Source organism: Bos indicus x Bos taurus, chromosome 11 (assembly GCF_003369695.1).
Source record: "Bos indicus x Bos taurus breed Angus x Brahman F1 hybrid chromosome 11, Bos_hybrid_MaternalHap_v2.0, whole genome shotgun sequence".
Lineage (NCBI taxonomy): Eukaryota > Metazoa > Chordata > Mammalia > Artiodactyla > Bovidae > Bos > Bos indicus x Bos taurus.
This window is the reverse complement of record NC_040086.1, coordinates 2,564,324-2,580,263: the sequence shown is the minus strand read 5'-3', so window position 1 is coordinate 2,580,263 and position 15,940 is coordinate 2,564,324. Positions and strand designations below refer to the sequence as shown.

The 15,940-nt window shown below is 44.4% G+C and overlaps 1 protein-coding gene across 21 annotated transcripts in view; it reads left to right on the top strand.

Annotated features, from left to right (window-relative positions):
- Positions 1-431: 431 nt before the first annotated feature.
- The window catches only part of KANSL3 (KAT8 regulatory NSL complex subunit 3), a 65,498-nt gene continuing 49,989 nt past the window's right edge, over positions 432-15,940 (top strand). For 5 of the 21 annotated variants that reach the window (XR_003513261.1, XM_027554581.1, XM_027554589.1 and 2 more), the window contains exons 1-4: positions 903-1,794; positions 6,587-6,757; positions 15,132-15,222; positions 15,371-15,556. Coding sequence is in view for 20 of the 21 variants with exons in the window: in XM_027554581.1 (XP_027410382.1) it covers positions 1,580-1,794; positions 6,587-6,757; positions 15,132-15,222; positions 15,371-15,556 (663 nt within the window). In the remaining variant the exon portion in view is untranslated. Of the gene's footprint in view, positions 514-725; positions 825-902; positions 1,795-6,586; positions 6,758-6,868; positions 7,008-9,493; positions 9,552-15,131; positions 15,223-15,370; positions 15,557-15,940 lie in introns of those variants that run through there. The other 16 variants (XM_027554579.1, XM_027554591.1, XM_027554588.1 and 13 more) reach the window with 11 other exon arrangements.

Here is a 15,940-nt window from a genome sequence, read left to right as displayed (position 1 = left end):
CACAGGGTCGGACACGACTGAAGTGACTTAGCAGCAGCAGCAGCAGCAGCAGAGGTTCCCTTGGAGAAGGCAATGGCAACCCACTCCAGTACTCTTGCCTGGAAAATCCCATGGGCGTTGGAGCCTGGTGGGTTGCAGTCCATGGGGTTGCGAAGAGTCGGACACGACTCAGCGACTTCACTTTCACTTTTCACTTTCATGCATTGGAGAAGGAAATGGCAACCCACTCCAGTGTTCTTGCCTGGAGAATCCCAGGGACGGGGGAGCCTGGTGGGCTGCCGTTTATGGGGTCGCACAGAGTCTGACACTACTGAAACGACTTAGAAGCAGCAGCAGCAGAGGTTCCCTTGCAGCTGCATCGTTTCCGGGTTTTGCGGCTCACCGCCCCTCCCTTCCCAGCTGGAATCCACTTCCGCGTTTTTCTCTGTGCCCTGGGCGCCAGGGCGTGGAGGCGGTAGCGCGCACGCGCACAGGGATCCGGCCCGGGCCGAGCGCGCGGCCGGACGATTGCGGGTGAGGGAGAGTCGGCCCTGGCCGGGATGGCGGGCCTGAAGGGTCGTGGTCCGGGTCGGAGCGGGCAGGGGGTCTCGGCTAGGATCTCCCGGCTCCCGGGGCATGCGGGGGCCGGGCGCTAGAGCCCGGGTCCTGGCGATCTGGGTCGGACGATCGTGTAGGGCCGGGGGCGGGCTCGGGCCGCCGTGACGCGGGCGCTCAGCCGGGCCGGGGCGGGCGGGAGGCGGGTGCGAGGCGGCTCCTCGTCGCGAACTCTCGGTGACCTTGGCCAAGTCACTCCATCCCCTTGAGCCGGCGCCTGCGTCTGTGAAGTGCGAATTATGAGCTCTGCCTGCCTGCTGGAGCGGTTTTGAGGCTCGGGGGCGGGTCCCCAGAGGGTACCTGGGGTAGAGGGCGGTTCCCCGGGGACCACCCGGGCCTTGGGTGAGGGAGAGGGGCCTTCCCGGCGTAGCATTTTGTTACAGGCTTTGGGGAGGACCGCTCATCTGTAGATTTTTAAAACTCCAGAGCATTATGAAGTAGTTACAAAACTTGTTTAACACAAAGAAGAGAGGTCAGGGCTTCCCCGAGGCCCACGTTGCGCAACTGTTTGAGCAATGCTCACGCTCCGGCTCAGTGAGAATGGTTCGCAGCCGTCAAGACCCTTAGCTGTGGAATTAGTACTATTTGTGATTCCTCTTGTTTGGCAAAACCCGTTGCGCCCACCTGGGAAATTGTGGCGCTGGCCAAGCAAGTGTGGTATCTGTCCACGTGAGGCAGTCCTCCAGCTTCCCAATGGGCCGAATTGTAGAGACTGAGGATGAAGGGGCGCCATAGCCATTTTGGGTGGTGGAGTGGGATCCCAGGAACCCTCCCGATGCGGGCAAGGGTCTGCAGTGTGACAGATACTATGTAATTATATAATACTCAACTGCCAATGGTAGAAAGTCACTAAAATAAGAAGCCTATTAAGATGTTCTAGGTTGGAAGAAATTCAGAGCATTTGAATTGACTTGAGCTGAAACTTTTCACCGCAGGTGACTAGCATGCAGATAACCATTCTCTGACCTGCTGCCCCTCTTCTGACATGGCCCACCGCGGTGGGGAGAGGGACTTCCAGACTTCAGCGCGGCGCATGGGCACCTCTTTGCTCTTCCAGCTCTCGGTGCATGAGCGGGAACTGGACCTGGTGTTTCTGGATCACAGCTATGCTAAGCCGTGGAGTGCCCACCCGGATGCCAGTAGTGCCCGCCCCACCCGCATGCTCTTTGTTACTCCTCGGAGGCAGCACGAAAGTACCATGTGAGTTTGGCCTTCTCTCCTATGGGCTGCGGTCACCCTAACTGGGCAGTAATCAGTTGGGGATTAAAGTGGATTTTATTGTGGGAGATTAGGGGTGGGGTGGGATGTTTAATTCAGCATCCTTCTTAACCATCCTGAGGATGTCAGGCCTCTTGATGAACATCTGGATTCAAGACATCTAATGAGTTAGGAAGGCAGGATGTTCAAAGGAAAGCAAACAGCTGATTGCATTTAGGATAAGAGGACTTGTGTGGAAAGAGGAATTGAAGATGATTATTTAAACGGAAGAAAAAGATGGAAGAGTTGACTTTTAAAAATTGTCACATAGGATTAGACTCATTCCTAAAATAGCCCAGTGTTCTGGCTCCAACACTGGCCTTTTTATGGTAATTTGTGTTTTTTTCCCCTCCATTCACCTGCAAAGCTTAGGAGCACATGCCCAAGACTTTTCTTTCCCTCTTGTTATGGAACTGTCACCATGGGTTGATCTTAATCCTTCTTAGATCTGGTTATATTTTCAGCTCGCCTACATAATAGGGTCAGGAATTTTTTCATAAACTTACCATGTAATATGTGGTACAGTTACATTTGGCCTGTGCAAACTTGTTTAGCAATTCGTTTGAGCTTTAAGGCATTCTGATTACCTTGGAACACAAGATGTTTCAAGATTTAGTGATATATTCTATTTTGATGATAAAATCACGCCCTTAATAATTTTATAAACTTTTTTGGGGAGGAGTTTGTTTTTGTTTGTCTCAATCTGACCTCTAGCACAGGTTTTAGGTTTGCTGGAAAACAGAGATCTTGTGCTTTGCTTCTTTTGATCCACCAGTGAGGGTTAATGAGCTAGAAGTGCCATGACATGTGTGTTTAACACATGTAGAATAGTGGTGGTTTTTATTTCATTTCCCAGCGAGAGCCTCATTTTGTTGACCTATTTTGTATGTACAGGTCGCAGGATCTGTAATTTTAGAGAATAATTGAGCATAATCCTGATGCTTCTGATCAAGGGCATCACTGAAGAGCTCTTTTAAATAGAATTGCAAGTCTCTCTCTTAGTTATGTAATAGCTTCTTGCAAACATTGAAACTCCTGTATTTAAATCTCATGATTATTTTCTTAAAGTGAGATTTTGTGGACTTGGTCATTTCAGTACTCAGAAAATTACTTCCTCTTGCAGACTAGCTCCATATATGGGCCCTGTAAGTGGGAGTTTGGTGTATTTTAGGAGCTCTTTTTAGGCCACTGGATCTGGAAGGTGGTTGCAATGGGGTTGTAAGTGGGAGCTAGGGGAGAAGCTGGCAGGGGCTACCTCATGTAGGAATTTGATTCTCAGAGTTGGTGAGAAGTCATTGAAGGATTTTAAGCTAGAGATTGAGTTTATATTTAAAAAGATCACTTTGAATTTTTGTTGAATAGATGATAGTGCTGAAGTGGAATAGATAAGACCTGGCTAGGAGACCATTGCAGAGTGGTCAGGGTCAGAGATCATGAGCCTTGATGGGACAGGCATATTACAAGTGGGGAAAAAGGGATGGCCTTGAGGTGTATTTCTTGGGTAGATCCAACATGACCTGCTGTATTGAGTTGGCAAGAGTGGCCAGGATTAAGGGGAAAGGAAGAGAGGATGATTCTCATGTTTCTGGCTCAGTAGTGCCATTAGTTGGGAGGGACCCCGAGAATATAGGGTTGGAATTGTGACACCAGGACTTCTTTTTCAGGCATACATCTAAGTACCTTGCCCAAAGTCTGGTCCACAAAAGATAATCAGCTCTTTCACCCACCACCAAATCCAGCTGTACATTATTTCACTTCATTTTATAGTGGTATAATTATTCTAGCCATTGGGAATGTATACAGTAGCATCAAAAAGTTAAAGTGACATTTGCTAGATCGCCAGTAGACCAGTGTGATTGACATCATATTTTGGGTGACAGAGTTATTGGACTGAAAAACACAGCACTAGGATTTCATTAACATTTTATTTATTTTTTTCATTAATGTTTTAAAATACAAAAGATCTTTCTTTCAGGTATCCACTTGTGTTTGTTTCTGTTGTGGGCTCCTTACAGAGTGAGTAAGCTGAGGTGTCTGTCTGCGTTGCCAGCGATCTGTCTTAGACAGTCATGGGCTTTTACAGCATATCATTAGCTATCAGTTGACTTGGTAAGGAAAGGAAAATTTGTATAAATAATTTAGAACTTTAGACCAACGTTGCCTGATAGACTCTCTGTAGTAACAGAAATGTTCTGTACCTGCTTCCTCTAATATGGTAGCCTTAGGTAGACATTTTTTTTTTTTTCCCTTGGAGAGAAAAAGAAATGCAAAAAGGCAAAATGGTTGTCTGAGGAGGCCTTACAAATAGCTGTGAAAAGAAGAGAAGCGAAAGGCAAAGGAGAAAAGGAAAGATATACTGATTTGAATGCAGAGTTCCAGAGAATAGCAAGAGGAGATAAGAACGCCTTCCTCAGTAATCAATGCAAAGAAATAGAGGAGAACAATAGAATGGGAAAAGACTAGAAATCTCTTCAAGAAAATTAGAAATACGAAGAGAACATTTCACGCAAAGATGGGCACAGTAAAGGACAGAAATGGTATGGACCTAACAGAAGCAGAAGATATCAAGAAGAGGTGGAAAGAATACATAGAAGAACTGTACAAAAAAGATCTTCATGACCCAGGTATCATGATGGTGTGATCACTCACCTAGAGCCAGACATCCTGGAATGTGAAGTCAAGTGGGCCTTAGGAAGCATCACTACGAACAGAGCTAGTGGAGGTGATGGAATTCCAACTGAACTCTTTCAAATCCGAAAAGATGATGCTTTGAAAGTGCTGCACTCAATATGCCAGCACATTTGGAAAACTCAGCAGTGGCCACAGGACTGGAAAAGGTCAGTTTTCATTCCAATCCCAAAGAAAGGCAATGCCCAAGAATGCTCAAACTACCGCACAGTTGCACTCATCTCACACACTAGCAAAGTAATGCTCAAAATTCTCCAAGCCAGGCTTCAACAGTACATGAACTGTGAACTTCAGATGTTCAAGCTGGATTCAGAAAAGACAGAGGAACCAGAGATCAAATTGCAAGCATCCATTGGATCATCGAAAAAGCAAGAGAGTTCCAGAGAAACATCTGCTGCTGCTTTATTGACTATGCCAAAGCCTTGTGAGCCTTTGGATCACAACAAACTGGAAAATTTTTAAGGAGATGGGAATACCAGACCACCTGATCTGCTTCCTGAAAAACCTGTATGCAGGTCAAGAAGCAACAGTTAGAACTGAACATGGAACAACAGACTGGTTCCAAATCAGGAAAGGAGTATGTCAAGGCTGTATGTTGTCACCCTACTTATTTAACTTACATGCAGAGTACATCATGAGAAATGCTGGGCTGGATGAAGCACAAGCTGGAATCAAGATTGCTGGGAGAAATATCAATAACCTCAAATATGCAGATGACACCACCCTTATGGCAGAAAGCGAAGAACTAAAGAGCCTCTTGATGAAAGTGAAAGAGGAGAGTGAAAATGTTGGCTTAAAACTCAACATTCAGAAAACTAAGATCATGGCATGTGGTCCCATCACTTCATGGCCAATAGATGGGGAAACAGTGGAAACAGTGAGAAACTTTATTTTCTTGGGCTCCAGTGTCACTGCAGATCATGGTGACTGTAGCCATGAAATTAAAAGATGCTTGCTCCTTGGAAGAAAAGTTATGACCAACCTAGATAGTTTATTAAAAAGCAGAGACATTACTTTGCCAACAAAGGTCTGTCTAATCAAAGTTATGGTTTTTCCACTAGTCATGTGTGGATGTGAAAGTTGGAATATAAAGTAAGCTGAGCACCGAAGAATTGATGCTTTTGGACTGTGGTGTTGGAGAAGACTCTTCAGAGTCCCTTGGACTGCACTAAGATCCAACTAGTCAATCCTAAAGGAAATCAGTCCTGAATATTCATTGGAGGGACTGATGCTGAAGCTGAAGCTCCATTACGTTGGCCATCTGATGCAAAGAACCGACTCATTTGAAAAGACTCTCATGCTGGGAAAGATTGAAGGCAGAGGAGAAGGGGATGACAGAGGATGAGATGGTTGGATGGCATCACCAACTCAGTGGACATTAGTTTGCGTCAACTCCAGGAGTTGGTGATGGACAGGGAGGCCTGGTGTGCTATAGTCCATGGGGTTGCAAAGAGTCGGACACGACTTAGTAACTGAACTGAACTGAGGCAGACATGTCTGTTGAGCTCTTGAAATATGGCTTGTGTGACTGAGGAAATGAATTTTTTATTTTATTTGTTAGTAAGTTAAACATTTGCATGTGGCTTATAGCTACCTTATTGAAAAGCACCTTTAGGCAATCAACTGTATGCTTATGGAATATACTTGTCTTTTAAAAAAATAACTCTTTGTCAGTTTTACATAAGCTCATTTAAAACAACTTTGTGTTTCCCCTTCATATACCAGCATGTCACAGAGATCTAGATACATGTGGGAAAGGTAACTTTGGATCATAGTTTTCTGTGGACATAGTGTGCTTATGCATACTTTAAAGCTGATTAAGGACTTTTCGGGTGGTCCAGTGGTTAAGACTCTACCCTCCCAGTGCAGGGGCCACAAGTTCTATCCCTGGCAAGGAGTTAAGATCCCACAAGCTGCTTGGTGCAGCCAAAAAAAATAAATAGATAAAAAGCTGATTATATTGAGACAGTTTTGGCAATGGGACAATCATTAAATACTCATGTTGTTTGAAATATGTGTGGCTGGTCCTATTTCCTCATTTTTACAGTGAATCAGATGTCCCAATAGACGTGGAGACAGTCATATCCACCCCTGTGCCGCTGTACGACAATCAGAAGGCACGCAGTGTGATGAATGAGTGTGAACGGCACGTCATCTTCGCCAGGACCGATGCGGATGCCCCTCCCCCGCCAGAGGACTGGGAGGAGCATGTCAACAGGTAGGTTGCTTCTGAGAGGACTGGGCACTGCAGGGTTCATGGTCAGTGCATTGTGAATATCTTATATCGTTGTCATTGAAACATATTTTTAGGAGTTTATTTCATTTGCAGCCATAGGAGTCAGAATGTTCTCCTGTCTTTGTAACTCTCAGCTCATTCTGCAGTGGGCTCCCTGGGAGGAGAGCTTGTGTGTCTGCCATCTTTGCATCCCTGACACCTCGGACATTGCCTGGCACATAGTAGGCAAGTAGTAAGTGTTAACTGAATGTATAAATGAGTCAAATTTGATAGGTGTGACTTGCTCTGTAGTGTATATAGTACACGTTATGATACGGGAGTTAGCCAGACCACCAAAAAAAATTAAATGTCCGTTTGTATGATACTGTGCTTATAGTGTCTATAACTAGGATACTGTGCTTATAGTGTCTATAACTAGGACAGTGAAAATGTTTTGGAGTCATATGAAAGGCTAATAGATGTTTGACTTGAGTGACTTTTAAAGATAGATTTGTAGTCTGTGGTTTTGGGGGAGCACCTCAGCCTGTTTCCATGAGTTTGCTGGCTGGTTTTGCTCTCTCATATCCTACTCACCCAGGGACTCAGCATTCCTCTTTAGGTCATTTCGTTGTTGTTTGCTTGGCAAACATTTATTTATCTTGTATTTGTTGCATAAAACTTTATGAAAGTAAAATTTACGTAGCATACAATTCACTTATATAATATGTACAACCAGTGATTTTTAGTATATTCATCACTGCAGTCAATTTGATGAACGTTTTCCTCACCCTCAAAAGAAACTCCTTACCCATTAACGGTCAATTCCCATTTCCTCCCAACCCCTCCAACCCCTGGAAACCACAGTCTACTTTTTGTCTCTCTAAACTTAACCTTTTCGAAACATTTCATAGAATCATACAGAACATGGTCTTCTGTGACTGGATTCTTTCACATAGCATAATGTTTTCAGGATTCATCCATGTTGAAGCATGTGTCAGTAGTTCATTTCTTTATAATGAACTTTATTCCTTTATAATATTATTCATCCTGAATAATATTCACAGTACGGAAGTGCCGCCTTTTGTTTATCCATTGATCTGTCGATGGATATTTGGGTTGCTAATGCTTTTTTGGCTACTGTATATAAATAATGTCACTATGAATATTCATTTACTTGTTTTTGTGTGGACATACATTTTCATTTCTCTTGAATATATACCTAAGAGTGGAATTGCTGTGTCGTATGATACTCTGAGGAATCTTCAGGTTCTTCTCCAAAAGGACTGCATCATTTTGCATTCCCACCGGCAGCGTATGAGGGTTCCAGTTTCTGCACATCTTTGCCAACATTTGTTTTTCATCTGTCTTTTTCTTCTTAGGACCATTCTAGCGAGTGTGAAATGACATCTCATTGTGGTTTTAATTTACATTTCCCTCATGGCTCTCTCTGTATGTATTTATCTCCTAAGGGAATGTTAAGGTCTTTACATCAGAAGTTGGAAAGTAGTAAACTTGTCATAATGTTGGAGGGTTCTTACTTAATGGAGGAAAAAGAAGTAATTTGGTAGGAAGAAGGGCAGGAAATTTCGAGGCTCGTTGGAATGGTTCATGAGTTTGGTTGGAAGCAGGGAATGAGCTTGAGCTGGTGTGCTTGTGTGATCAGGTGGTGGCTGGTGAAGGTGGAGCGGTTCTGCACCCTGGTTGAAGATCTCGTGGAGAGGTTCTTCGGGGTCTTGAATTGGAATTAGTCTTGTGCCCTAAGAAGGGGAAATGGTCTCTAGAGCTTCAGATAAAGAGGAAAATCGATGTGAATGAAGATCAACTACTAGAATATTGCTGGGGTCAATGAGTTCAGCAAAATTGTTTATCACCATTGTTATAGTTAATAACCCTGAAGATACTGACAATGGTGGTAACGAAAAAGAACTCACAGTTGTCGAGCGCTTTCTAGGTGCCAGGCATTGTACCAAGTGCTTCACATGCGTTATCTCTTTTAAACCTCACAACTCCCCTAGGCATATCCCTTCTTTATCTGTATTTTAAAAATGAAGAAGCTAAACTCAGTAAGTTGAAGAAACCTTAGGAAGTCGTGGAGCAGGGGTTTGTTCAGAGCACGCCGTCTGACTCTGGAGCCCAGTGCTGTCAGCTGCTGTACCTTTTCTTTAAGGGCAGTGGAAAGAGCCCAGTGATGGCTGCACAAGGTGACTTCACACAGATATGTGTCCCCATTGTGTTATTGGTTGCCTTGTCCTCAGTCTGCAGTTTCAGAAACTGCATAGCAGAATTGCATGAATTTTTCTATCGGTTCACCCTTGGTCATGGGCAAAGGGTTTTGGGTGCACTCGTCATGCTTACCAAAGTCATCAGAGACTTAATAATATGCGTGAATGCAAGTTTCTTAATTTATAAGGAGAAATACAGCTGCAGGGCAGACGAGATACTGGGGCAGCCTGGCCCAGAGCCCTGATGCTCAGTGGGAGAGTCTGGGAAGCTGTTCTCTTCCAGAAGTGGGTGGCTAGTAGACCATCTGCACAGGGGGTGCCCTCCTCCAACACGGTAGCTGGATGACAGGGAGGCCAAGGCACACCTTCACCTGCCCAGTCCTACAGAAAAACACTGACAGGCTCTACGCTTTGGCTCCTCTTTCTCCATGTGGACCTCCATACCTGTGTTATGCCATTGCCACAGATTGATATGATTAATTAGTGCTCAGTTTATCTCAGATTATTTGTTTTTTAGTGTCTGATGAGATTTTGGAGGCGTCCTTCTCTCATTAGCAACAGGCTTACATCTTCAGGTACGTCACTATTGCACACAGCTGATTTCATTATTTGATGATACTTACTGGCTTCAGTCTCAGAGGTCACCATTCTTATGACCTTGTCCCCAAATTCTGGATCTGTAGCCTGTTTGAAGGTTGTGGTTAGTTCTCTCTGCTCTGATTATAATTATCTGTTGCCATTCTTTCACTTGATTTTATTGTTAAATTGCTGCTTCTTTTCTTCCGTGTATAAAATCATGTAAAATTACAGTTTGCTACATCAAGAACTCATATAGGACAGATCCCTAGAAATGTATTTTTCCTCAGAGAGATGACTGATCTCTCTATCAGGGAGTCAGAAACGTACTTTTCTTTTTTAGTGCCCCATTTTGCCCTCCTGAATTATTTCAGTAGCAGATAGCTTCAGATCACTTCTTTTTTTTTTTTTTGTCTGAGCCACGCAACATCAGGATCTTACTTCCCCAACCAGGGATCAAGCTCATGCCCCCTGCACTGGGAGCACAGAGTCCTAACTACTGGACCACCAGGGAAGTCCCCAGATAACTTGCGATATTTAGAAAATGCATCCCCCCACCCCAGCTGACTCTTGGGTTCTCTAGGAATGCCTGATATTCCATGAAACATGATTTTAAATATCCCTTTCTTCTTGATTTAATTGTCTAGATCAGGGGTTGGCAAACTATGGCCTGTGCGCCAAATCCAGCCCATTGCTTGTTTTTCTATGACCCATGAGCTAAGAATGGATTTTACATTTTGAGTGATTGAAAAAAAATCAAAAGAAGACACAAGAAATTCAAAATTCAGGGTACATAAACACAGTGTTATTGGAACACAGTCACGCCCACTCATTTAGGTATTGTCTGTGGCTGCTTTTGCACTACAATTGTGGACTGAAATAGTTGTGACGGAAACTCTAAAATATTTAGTATCCAGTCCACTATATAGAAAAAGTCTGCTGACTCCTGGTCTAGATTTGTGTCTGCATGCCAAAATCGTGTGACTTGGTGAACTTTTGAAAATTAATATATATTTGCAGGTATGGTGATGTTTCCCAAAGAAGTTGGACCAGCTTTTTTCCCCCAGATGTTTGTCAGATATCAAGTTTAATTAGATGCACAGCTTTTCAGACATGTAACAAAATACTCCTGACATATGGTACTTCAGGGCCTTGCTCAAATGGATTCAAGGACATTGCCAGCATTTCAGTAAAAGCATCTAGTGTCCTGCGATAGCAGATTGTCTATCTTAGAAATCGGAACTTCTGAATTCAATTAAAAAATATTCTCCTTTTCTGAATTTGCTCTAATTGTATCTCTCAGTATTGTATGTATAATATCTATGTGTTAATCTCAGACAGATGTTTGAAATTTTGATTCAAGACCTTTGAGTTGTTTATTTTCCCTCCCTCTTTCCCCATCATTCCTCTTCCTTTCTCCTGGTGTTTAAGCAAAGAATTTTATGATCTGAAAAAGTAAGTGTGACCTTTTTCTTCTCTCTGATGTTCTTTGTTTCTCTCTGCTTGACTTCTGGTTAAAAAAAAAACTCTTTAGACATTTTAATATTGAATTAGTGTCAGAGAAAGAATTATCTTTGAAAATATCAGGCTCTTCTAGGACTGGTGTGACTTTGGCTGCTTTGGATAAGAGAAGCCAGAAATCAGAATGTCATTCGGTTTCAGTGGGAGTGTGGAGAACATAAAATTGTCTGATCTCATCTAAGCAATGGAGAGAAGACATTTTTGTACCCATGAAAATTGAATAGGTTTAGATGGGGGAGTGTATTGACTCACCACAGTTCCCATCAGCTGTTTGACTGTTTAGACTTGTATCTAAAATTCTGTCTCCTGTTTTTAAATTTTTCCTTAATTATATCTTTTGCATACTCTTAATCTTCGGTTAGATCATTTTTTTCTGCCCATTTAATTTTCTAGCCTCCCACGAAGCTCACAAAATACAGAGAATATGTTTCAGTTCTTGGAATCACTTTGTTATATATCCAGCAACTAAGTTCAATCCTAAGAACTTTTTCTGGGGGTTTTAGACTTGTGGTTTTTCAATTTAATTTCAGCTGTCAGTGGTGTATGGTAGTAATTTCTAAATAGCTTTCTAGTCCCCCTCCCATTTTTGTTCACATCATTTTCCTTGCTCCCATCATTTTGGGTTTCAGAATAAATACAGGGTAAGAAAAACAAATAGAGAAAACATCCTGTTGTATGATAAAGAACAAGATAATTTTGGAAATGCTGTCGGTACCTCGTAAGTAAAAATTATATACACCTCATTCTCTTTCCTTGGGATTAGGGTTTGCAACCTGATTGATAGGCTTTGAGAAAGCTCAAGAGATCATTGAACATAAAGAAATTGTATTCGTTGTTTAACCTGTTTGATTATCACTGAGCAGCATTGCTGGGGTTAAGGGCTCAGTCGCTCTGTCTTGTCTGACTCTTTTGTGACCCCGTGGACTGTACCTGCCGGGCTGCTCTGTCCGTGGGATTTTCCAGGCAAGAATACTGGAGTGGGGTGCCATGTGCACCTCCAGGGGTAAGGCTGCAGTGTAACACTGCTTTCAAGGTTTTACAGGTGCTTTTACATATTATTCACACAGAACGGGAAATTCTAAAATTCTAAAATTTTAACACGGGTCTTTCATTTCCACTTCAAGAGATTTATCCTGCAGAGAGATTTGCATGACCATGTGAAGATGCAGAGAGATATGTATATGAGTGTACTGGGGAGAGGTGGGGTTGTCACTGTGACTGTTTATATTAGTAATAAAAGGGACAGAACCTCAGTGCCCACCAGTAGGGTAGAACCAGTCATTAAAAGCAAGGAAGTTTATTAATAAGGAAGTATCCTTGTATCTCCAGAGAGCTTTTTATAGCTACTTGTGGACATCCTTTGTCTCCTCCGACCACCACCAAAACCCAGGCCCAGCAAAGAATCACTATGCATAAGAGAAGTGCTACTCATGTTAGTGTGTAATACATTTAAATAATGTAAAGGAAGATAAGATTATGAGCCAGCGGACCGGTGATGCTAGTTCACACAAGCCTTCCTGGTCCCAAGGTATCCTGAGCCCCAGCCTTGAGTAAAAGCTTCTACTCCCCCATCTTCCAAGTCCAGAATCTCTCTGAATATCAAACCACAGCAAAAACTGGCTAGATATTGATGAAGTACCAGAAGTTAAGCCAGGAGAGCTGTGGGAAGATAAGAAAACGTCAAGAAACCTGAAATGGCTGCTGGAACCCCACAAGAGGTTATGAAAGGATGAGTGGCTTTGGAGGTTGAGACGGGCGTTAGCTGTGGCAACAAAAGCTACTAAAGACAGAGGGCACTTCTGAAGAGAAAGTTCTGTGACCGTGGACTTGGGCTGCTGTCATAGAACTTTTACTCCCATCAGTAATCGTAGCCTGAGTTTTATAGATAATCTTGTCCATCTCTTTTGCAGTCAAGGAGACTAAAGGTACACAGCCAGCTCCTGGCTCATAGCTAGTGTTTTCCTGGACTTTGTGACTGTGGTAAGTTGTAAAACTGGAGACGTAACGTGGTAGATGGAGATTGTATTTTATAGAAGGAAAGGAAGTTGGGCTGTTATTTCCTCCTTTCTGGAGGGTATTTACTCTTTTCAAGGATAGTGAGATGATGGTTGAAGTTGGAAGCAATGTTCTTGTGGTCCAGGCACCCTGATCTGGTGAAGGGCTCTATGTACAGTTGCCCCACATGATGTATCAGTGTTGCGCTGCTCCTCAGGACCTGGGCACCTCCTGTGGTAGGGAGTACGAGGGTTTAAATTTGTTCTCCGCTGTTCACAGGGTTTAGAGTGCAGTGTGTGTACAGCTCCTCTGTGTCTTTATTCAGCAGATGGTTAAAGTCCCTGCTCTGTGTCAGACACTTTTAAAACAGACAGAAATCTTTGCCGTCTTGGCCTGTACATTCTAGCAGAGGGAGACAAACCAAACATAAATAAAACGGATAGAATGTGAGATGGGGGTAGGGAATCCCGAGGTGAGAGTCTTGTGTTGGCAGTTTTAAGTAGGGGTGAGTCGGGGGAACCCTCAGTAGAAGGTGACATCTGAGCAAGAACCTGGCAGTTGGAGAGGGAGCCACTGTTTCAGGCGGAGGGAGTGGGTGGCTAGGGCCCAGTCTGTGTGGCAGGAGCATGCAGGGTGCATGAGGAGAAAAGGGAAGGGGCGATGCAGGGAAGCATAGTAAGCTGGGGGCTGTCGTGGAGGATGAAGTTGGAGAGCCAGGGGGTCCACACAGCCCATGGCAAGGACTTTGACTCTCAGCTGACTTAAATGGGCTTGGTTTGCAGTTGTCACAGTCCTACTTACTTCATCCCAACTGATGTGGAGTGCTACCTTGATGTCATTCCAGGCTCTCATTTGGGTCTGGCATCCACCTAAATTTTTAAAATGAGATTTAATCACCACTTTATTTTTATGGCAGGGAGAGCCGGTAAACAAATACTGGAATAAATTGGGCATCTTCTGTTACGTTTTTCTTGGTATCTGTAGGAAGATTACTGGCCAGAGTTGGAGTCTCAGAGTAATTAAGGTTGTCAGGAGTGGGGTGGAGAGGGTAAAGCTTTAGTCAGCTCCACGCTGCTGTGCGGCGTTTCATGAGGTTGGGACGAGCAATAGTGTAGGCTTCTAATAGCAGGGAATTTATAGCTGAGTTGGAGGAAGAACCATAAAGCCTCCCATGAGCGAGGTCAAAGTGCACCAACCAGGGCTGTGCACTGGATGCACAGCACTGACTTCCAGGGGGCAGCTGTGGTATGGCAGAAACAACGTGAAGCAGCTATCCTCCGACTAAAGGTGAGTTAGAAATACATAACCTATTTAAACATTTTACAAAGTAAATTTGTTAGTTGTGGGATATACAGAAAAAACATGGAGAAAGAAGGAAGGTTAATGAGGGGTGGATTATCTAGGAGTGGGAGACCAGCCACTTGGTTTTGTTGTATTTTTGTCCCTGACACTGATGTAAGTAGGCCTCTTATCTTAGTGTGAGGTTTTAGTGCGCTAAATGCTTCCTCATCCTGTCTACCTTTTTTGAGTAACTTGTGAGATTCAGATATGTCTGTGCAGTGCTGCCTTGCTTTTGTTTACTAATGGATTATTTTAGCTGTTAGGTAATTAATGAGCTTTGCTAGTACCACAAAGGCATAATTCCTGGTGGCTCAGCAGTAAAGAATCTGTCTGCCAATGCAGGAGACACAGGTTCAATCCCTGGGTTGGGAAGAGCCCCTGGAGAAGGAAATGGCAACCCACTCCAGTATTCTTAACTGGAAAATCCTATGGACAGAGGAGCCTGACAGGCTACAGAGTTGGACATGACTGAGCGACTGAACACCAAACAGCAAAGCCCCACAAAGACTTGTCGCATGTGTATTAACACATGTGCTGAGGTGCTTCGCTGGCAGGACTGGGCCCGGAATCTGGGTGTTGTGCTTTAGCTTGGTACTCAGCTACTTGGAGTTACAGTGTTTCACAATGGGAACAAAAATCATGACATGATCTTCTTTGCAGTGAACTGGTGCAGGGAGCGTCCCCAGGGTTTGACTCTTAATTCCTCAGAGTGTCTCTTACAGGACTGGCTGGACCCTGGCCCAGAACAAGCTATTCAACAAGATCCTCAAAGCCCTGCAGTCTGACCGGCTCGCCCGCTTGGCCAATGAAGGGGTAAGACTCCAGAAATCTGCCCCCAGCGGGCCTCCCTAGCTCAGGCCTCTCTGACTGGCTCACTTGTTGGGCGCTACCCCCCACCATCCCCCAACCCCAGTTGCTAACAAGGTGACCCTCAGACTTTGCCCTCTACTTCACCGTTCAGGCTTGTAATGAGCCCGTGCTGCGTCGTGTCGCTGTGGACAAGTGTGCGAGGAGAGTGCGGCAGGCTCTGGCAAGTGTGAGCTGGGACACCAAGCTGATCCAGTGGCTGCATACCACCCTGGTGGAAACCCTGAGTCTGCCCATGCTGGCAGCCTACCTGGATGCTCTGCAGACGCTGAAAGGGAAGGTAAGGCTGGGATGGGTGTCTGCCCTGTCCTGGGGTAGCCAGCCTCTGCTGTGGGTTCAGGAAACGGGACTGGGCCGGGTCATTGCCTGGTCAGTCTGGAGGACGTGACTGAAGCTAATGTGCTTGCTCTTAAAAATAGGAGACATGGTGTCATTTCACGTTCTCATTCGGCATAAATGTCTTCAGCCCTCCTGTCTCTAGGATGAGGTGTGGCGCCCCCAAACCAGAGAACATGTTTAGCCTCTACAGCCCTGCAACTTGTGGTTTGAGGTGAGGTGAGAAAGGAGAAGACAGATGAAGGGTTTACCAGGGTGAAGTGTTGAGAGAGGAGTGAGAAGCAGATACCCACGGAGCTGAGAGTGGGGTGGGGCAGGGGAGGTGTTC